The sequence below is a fragment of the Priapulus caudatus genome, unplaced genomic scaffold (genome assembly GCF_000485595.1).
Source record: "Priapulus caudatus unplaced genomic scaffold, Priapulus_caudatus-5.0.1 Scaffold58, whole genome shotgun sequence".
In the NCBI taxonomy this organism is placed as follows: Eukaryota; Metazoa; Priapulida; class Priapulimorpha; order Priapulimorphida; family Priapulidae; genus Priapulus; species Priapulus caudatus.
In genome coordinates this window covers 258,142-265,873 of record NW_014577119.1, presented here as the reverse complement: position 1 = coordinate 265,873, position 7,732 = coordinate 258,142, and the positions used below count along the sequence as shown (strand labels likewise).

Here is a 7,732-nt window from a genome sequence, read left to right as displayed (position 1 = left end):
AAACGACACGTGAAGTTACGCACTGCTCACCTAAACGACACGTGAAGCTACGCACTGCTCACCTAAACGACACGTGAAGTTACCCGCTACTCACCTAAACGACACGTGAAGTTACGCGCGGCTTACCTAAACGGCTTGGGTCCCATCGAGTAACCGCCGACTGATAATATCACCTTCAGGCTGGGATTGAACCGCTTCAGTCGGATTACGGAGGAATAACCGCGACCTGCAAACATCATCAAACCTAGTCGCATTGCGTCATCACGCGTGGCAGCGTTAACATATTCGTGGCAGGTGGACTCGAATCTTTCGTCAATTTTTAATTTCCATCCAAATAAATGAATAATGTAAATAAATCATGTATGTGTAATGTATTTTTGTTTCTATGAAAAATTAATCATTGAATTGACTAATTATTTAATAAACAGCAGAAAAGACGCACGCAGTACAGTGCTCCCCTGCTTCATCTGGGACCGTGAAGATGTCCAGATTACGCTATGGACCTGTTTAAGCGGTGAGCACGTAATAAAATGCGTATAAGGATTGTGTTTGAAAGACATGCATGTATGTCGGTGGGTTGATCTACGTGTTTGATATAGCAATCGCGTATAACCTATGCCAAGAACCTCCCACTAGGCCCTTAGTTAGGACTGCGTATAGGTTTTCGTATCTACAAATACGGCTAATTCTATCCGAATTGCATGTTTGGTTTACGCGTGTTTACAATAACGCACGATCGAGGTCCTTGCAGTTGTACATTTCTTGTTTCAGTTTACGCCGCTGTCTTCTGCATGGAATCGCATGAGCAGCGGCAGCACCAGCAGACTATTAGAAGCACCATCACTGCATGTGCTGGCAGCGCGGTGCACCGTCTCCAAATAATGTCGGGAAATACGTCAGATAGGCAAATGGTCGACTTGAACAAACACGCGTCATATAATTATTCAATTATCACCGGGCTGACAGCGACCTTCCGCCCCGAGCCTCGGCTCGAGCCTTATATTTGTTCATGTACTTGACCTGACAAACACGCGCCACTGCACACAAGAATGTTGTCGAATTTGATTTCGTAAAATAAACTGTCAAATATAGGTCTACGTCCTCAGCGAATGCACCGATCAAAGCACGTACCAAATATCGCGAGCCTCCTGTTACGGGGGCGACGGACTATGGGGCGTCTATAGCTTGCATAGCGATCGCTGTGCGTGTCATACTAAGCAATGTTGCGACCTGGAAAACTACATCGCATGATAGTATCTTATATACGGGTATGATGTAGTTTCTGTTACAATACTGTTTGGTTTGCTTCCGGGGAGGCATGGCGTTGCATTATCTCAGCTAGTTCTATAGATATTGCAACAACAGTTACGGTTTACGCCTAGCATTCACCGGCCTACGCCCACGCGGAGGCGTGTAAATTTACCGCTGTATGCATCACACCAAGTGCACATAAACTATAGAGCGAACAACGATAAGAACCGCAAGTCACGTCTTAGTTTTGAACACCTGAATGACGTTATGTTACTCACGCAGTATGAACACTGCACTTCCTTATTAATAATAACCAGATTTTCTTGAGATGTGATGAGACCGACGTACCGCTTGCCTCTGCCTGAGCTCCTGAGCCGAGCTAGTAGTGCGCACAAATTTACAAATACATTTCTGAGTGATTGTCTCAGGCATTTCTACACTTGCGCTATTGCTAAATTATCTCGCCACAGTTTCTTGTGCTCTTGGCCCATATACCTGTTACCGTGTCGCCGCCATAGTCATTCCACTCGACCGCATCTATGATGTACTTCTCGCCCGTCAGATCTTCAACCCGGTTCAACTTGGCCACCATGTACATGACGTGTGTGCAGAGATCGGGATCGATGTCCGCCGGCGTGAAATGTCCATCTCCCTCCCTGCATGCCGGCGTGCAATGGCGAAATCGTGAGAATTAAACACGCGCGCGCGCGCGATCGACCCACAGACACTTGGAACACGCTAAGTAATGAACATGTGTGGTCGTAAATTTCTGAGCATTTGCCTGGTTAGGATTTGTGCTATCGTAGCAATGTCAACATCAAAAGTCATGTCAACGTTAGTTTTCTTAGGTCTATTAATATTATAGTAAATAATACAACGATTCCCTATTATCCACCTATTAATTACTCGGGATAATATTAATCTATATTAGCGTGCAGCGCGTTCGCAGAGATGAGCGGTGGGAGCAGCTGGTATTGTATAGGCGCATGAGCTTTTTTTATTATATAGAGCGCAATTAAACTGACATGAATGACATTTGATACGGGCCAGCACAAAGCCTAATATTATAAGGTTGGTGTTTGGAAATTTCTGTCTTAAGTGTATGATGATCGACTTGCCTCTCGGACTTCTCGGCGAAATAGACAGGAGCAGTAAGTATATATTATCGTTGGTTATGTTCGTATGTAGTGGTTGGGAAATTACATCTGTAAACACTTAATTCTTGCGTTGTCGATATGTGTTTGTGTTAATAAAACAGTTGTTTTTGAGCTTGTAACCATTCTTACGCTGTATTCCAGTAATAAAGTAACCACGCTAAAAGCCTAAGATGACAGAAATTTTCCGTACCTGTACTGGGACCAATTTGTATAGTAGCAAACGAGCATTCTAGAGTTGACTGTCCCTGACAGCCATACCAGTATCGCCATCAGCGTCCAGGTTATCCGGCGATGCATGACACAATGCGCTGACTCTATATAAACGGATGAAAAATTTCTCATTTAGCAGTATTATTGTAATGCGAAGTGGTTGATGATCTCCGTGTAGGTTTCTGTAGCGTCTACAGCGTAGACTTGTAGCAACCGTAGATTGTAGCAGCGTAGCAGATTGTAGCAAATAGAGTAGATATGACGTAGTTGCTAATTCGTTGTTGAACTAGGACTTTATTAGTACACGAACACGACAAAATATACAGCAACCTAGGTGGGTGACCGTGCCTAGTACCTGTCATCTCCGTTTTTGCCTATCTCTCTACATCGTCGTATGGGTAACGACTCGTTGACTCCGTAACTCGAAAACTAGCTCTCCGTCTCTCCGAGCGTCTATTTATACGCTTCTTAAAACAACCGGGACGCAATACAATCGGAACCAGTTTCTCAGTCGTTGCTTTACCAAAACAACAATAACTATAGCCCGCAGCCCTACAATACAACAGTATGACACGAGAGATCCCAGGGACAATAATTAAGAGAGTGCCCCGTGTTCATTTCCTCAATTAATGCTCATCGTGATTAATAGCTGAGAAACTAAATTACTCCGCGCTCGACTGTGTGTGTTTACGGTTCATGCCGATAGTTTCATCATTACTGCACACAGCTAAAAAGCTTTCTTACTTAGAAAATAGATCTGAAATCAAGAAAATTATCTTGTTTTTGGAAAATTTATCTAGTTTGTGTAAGATTGCAACTTTTCGAAAAAATTTCAAAAATCTCCACAAGATTTTTAAGATTATATATCTAGGTTTTGTTTCTAGTTTCAAGAATACTAATCTTATTTCTGTGTTAAGGTTAAATTCTTATATATAGGCGCATGTTGATAATTTTATTCTAAAAAATTTCGTGATAACCATAAAAATAATATAGATAACCTAATATGGTTATCTATATTATTAATATCGTGATAACCCTCAATTTATTGTATAGTTTCACTTGTGGTGTGAAAAGTATTGAGTAACGTTGCGCAACGTAAATGTCTATAGACACCTATATGCCAGAAGACGCTCAAGCAATGTATATATATTGCATGGTTAACCGTGCATATATAAAGACATTCAAATTATTATTAAATCTCAATTAATTTAAAGCAATAAATAAATAAATGAGTATGAAAGAAAATCATAAGATCTTTGGTTCTCAGTGAGCGGTACTATCGCACATGGCGACGATCGATGTATCGAAAAGTAAGAAACGGCATAGTTTACACGTATTTTTATTCCATAATACATGCTAACCTCGTGAAATTTCTTCGGTTGTTTGCATTTAATTTCTTATGATGTATAATATATTATTGCTAAAATAAATAAAATACTATTTATAACTAGTAGCATAGAAGTGCAGCCGGTGACGGATATCGGATGTTGATCAGCATGCGCGCGTGCGCACCTGTCCCATAATTATAGACACTCACTACCGAATAACACCATAGTAAGGTATTACGCGTGAAAATCAGCGAATCATCGTTGGAAAATAAAAATAAACCATTGCACACGTATTCTTGCGTGTTTATATTTCTCAAACGGAAAAGGTTAGGCTGGATTTGAATTTTTAAAAGCTAAAATCCTTAGCTGTTTGCGACGGTGCAGATTGCTCGTTCGGTGTACTTAATTTTGGTATGGTGGCCGGGATAGCCCGAGCATGTTTTTCCGCCTGTGTTACAACGCGTGGCCCATGCAGGAGGAGAAGTTCGCTCACAAATATAAAATTACGGAATAATGTAATAAGTTCGCGAAATATGCGTTCTCGCTTGCCACGACAATTCAGAAACTGGCATCGTAATTTCTCAAAAAATAACGACTAAGGATTTACTGGAATTTTGAGGAAAGTATATGGTCGACTCAACTTGTCTTAGACATGCATCGCTACCACTGGGCCGAGTGACGGGGCAGCGTGTGTCCCAGGCATACTATAGCCTCGTTCACACGAGACCTCGTATTTCTGAAATACGGTATTTGCGAAATACCGTATCTGAGACAAATACGCGGCCGAGCGTTCACACGCTGATTCGCGGCTCCAGAAATACGGTATTTGCGAGCTGCGAGCTGCTTTAAACAATCAAGCAAACAATGCGAAATAAACAATGCAATGCGCACCAACTGCCGATAAAATACGTAGACTGGTCCGCGCTCGACAGTTCCACTCGCATTACACTGGAACTGTCGAGCGCGGACCAGTCTATAAAATACGCGGCTTCAGAAATCCGGTATTTAGCGTTCACACGAGGAAATGCGCGGTCCAAGAAATCCGGTATTTCTCAAGCACGGCAAATTATTCGGGGTCTGGGAAGCCTCGTATTTACATGAAATACCGGATCTGTTTAGATACCGTATTTCTTGGGCCTCGTATTTTGCCTCGTGTGAACGCTAAATACCGGATTTCTTGCTACGTGTGAACGCGGCTTATGTAGCGATGCAATTTCATGCGAGTGAAATATAATACCGAAATGTAGGAATGTAGAGGACAAGCGACAGTGGCACACGCGCGGTAGAGAACTTAATTTTGAGAGGCGATGATTATAAAATGGTCTTACTGCACATTGAATAATTGACACCATAAGGCTACGGGTATTGGTAACCTTTGGGAAAACATATGGTGTGATTAGTTTTAGAGGGCCACGGGAGTCACGGTCAGTCACCAGTAGTAGAGAGCACGCATTAGGGTGCGGTCAATATAATTAATCATTGTCACGAGACAGTGGAAGCAACACATCCAACAAGCAACGCATACGAACAAGAGCTCTTGATACGAAGTAACGCTGAGAGGGTCTATGTCCCCCAGGGCACTATCGGAGGGTACCCTGGGTACGGTTCGATATATCGGAACGTACCCTGGTACTATCTAATATGCCGGACCGTACCTCGCCTACTCCACTAACGAGTCTAGGGAGTCGCGCCTACGCCTACTCCCTAACCCTAACCCTGGCTCAAAGATAGAGAGCATGTCCAGTAACAAACATCATCCTATCCTATCCCCGTCCTGGACATCATCTCTATGCTTGAACCCTAACCCTAACCCTAACCCTAACCATATCAGATAGTTACCAGGGTACGTTCCGATATATATCGAACCGTACCCAGGGTACCCTTCGGTAGTACCCTGGGGGACATAGACCCTATGAGCCGAAGTAACCAGTCTACCGAAAAGCCACGCCCGAAATATGTAAGGGAGAAGCCGCAGAGAGGAGAGAAAAAAGGGGAAGGAAGATGTGAAGGGGGTAGAGAGAAGCGATGTAGGCGAGGGGAGAGATGTCGGAAGGAGACGAGAGTGATTAGAGATATGACTGACAATTGTAACTGTGCTGGGCATCGAATAAAACAACATTTTCCTGTGAAGCCTGCTGTTCGCCTCATAAAAGACTGTGTACATTTACCTCGTTACAAAACCTTTACCGAAATGATTAGGGGTAGAGTTAGAGTTGAGCGTCTAACTAATGGAGTTAATACTCCAATCCGAGTTCTAAGCGACAGAATAGACTTTCTGTCTTTCTGACGTTCTTTCTAATTGGCTCTCCTCATAGCGGACAGAGACGGAAGAGCTCCACAGAGCACGCGCGATCGATCTCCTTTTATATTAAGAAACAGTACAGCAGACTGTGTGTAGTTATCGCGTCTTCTACAATAAGATATATAATATAAGAGAGATCGGAAAGTCCAGCTGTGCTATGTAGGTCGCAAAAAAGGGGGTATAAAATGACCGAGGCGCGCTTAGGAAAGTACATGATTAATGTAAACACTCGTGCGTTTTTAGTTTTTGCATTAACTCAAACATTGCAAAATATCCCAAACGACCACAATCATATTTGTAAATGTTTATGAAAACAGCAATGCGCCTGTGAATTGAAGTACGATGTTAGTGAAGAGAATTATAGATAAAAAAACCTAGAATAGTCCCAGGCGCGTAGCCAGGGGGAAGGGCGGTGGGGGCGGTCGCCCCCCCCCAAAACGCCGGCCAAAAAAAGAGAGAGAGAAGAGAAAAAAGTAAGAGGACGTAGGAAGAAAAAGGAGCATACAAAGACACATGGCAAAGACTGTGTTAAAAAGATTATAAAAGAAACAACAGATATCTTTTAATTATTTAAAAATATTTTGTGAAATGAGCTTTGAGCCCAGCGCAGTTCTGCTTTCATCCAGCTCGGCATAACATATCATGCGTACCTACACAATAATATGACTATCGAGCTCTACGGATATTTTGTGTACAGCGGGTCGGGTTCTCTACGTGCTACTTGTGTATTCTTATTTTGTGTCTGACCTGTCACACAGTCCTGCTAGCAATTACGGAAATCTTATGATGAAATGCTGATTGTTTGGTGATTGGTTGATTTAAACGTCAATATATTTATCACATGCATGATGCTATTTTCTGAAGATATCCTAAAAAAAAATCGAAATCTTGTTTAACAATAAATCCAATATTATTTTTGAAAATTTAGGATTAAGAATTGAGAACGGTACAACGAATCGTCTTATTTCTCTAATATAATTTTGAAACGTCAGAGCTTCCGTGAAATGCAGAAATAAGAAATTGCAATTCTTACCTGTGTTTTAATACATGTATTATTACTATAGTAACCTAACTGTGTACGCTCTTTGAAAAGTAATGAAAAGTGTTTTGAATCCTAACCTGTAGGGTTGAGTCTAGGGTTGAGATAGTGTCATCAGACATGAGAATATGGCCCACAGTATGCCTCAGATTGCAGGAAAATGGCTTAAATATTTCAAAATTTTCTGCCTTTTTCATGCCCCCAGACCCCCCTAGCACTGGCATCAGGAGTAAGATAATATAGGATCCTATATTATCTTACTCCTGCTGGCATGCCTACGGCACGTGCCAAACGTACGGTTGTCAAATTTGGCATGTGCGTGCATGTATGTATGCATGTGTAAATGTATGTACGTGTGTTTGTGTGTGTGTGTTTGTGTGTGTGTGTGTGTGTGTGTGTGTGTGTGTGTGTGTGTGTGTGTGTGTGTGTGTGTGTGTGTGTGTGT

General features: G+C 42.2%; 1 protein-coding gene across 4 annotated transcripts in view; it reads right to left on the bottom strand.

The window, feature by feature from the left end:
• Window positions 1-7,732, bottom strand: part of LOC106821077 (oviduct-specific glycoprotein-like) — a 24,471-nt gene that overhangs the window by 7,875 nt on the left and 8,864 nt on the right. The window contains exons 1-4 of one of the 4 annotated variants that reach the window (XM_014825722.1): window positions 2,974-3,065; window positions 2,599-2,722; window positions 1,747-1,907; window positions 127-226 (exon numbers count right to left, since the gene is read on the bottom strand). In XM_014825722.1, coding sequence (XP_014681208.1) covers window positions 127-226; window positions 1,747-1,907; window positions 2,599-2,722; window positions 2,974-2,980 — 392 coding nt within the window. In that variant the 5' untranslated portion in view covers window positions 2,981-3,065. Of the gene's footprint in view, window positions 1-126; window positions 227-1,746; window positions 1,908-2,598; window positions 2,723-2,933; window positions 3,066-7,732 lie in introns of those variants that run through there. The other 3 variants (XM_014825725.1, XM_014825724.1, XM_014825723.1) reach the window with 3 other exon arrangements.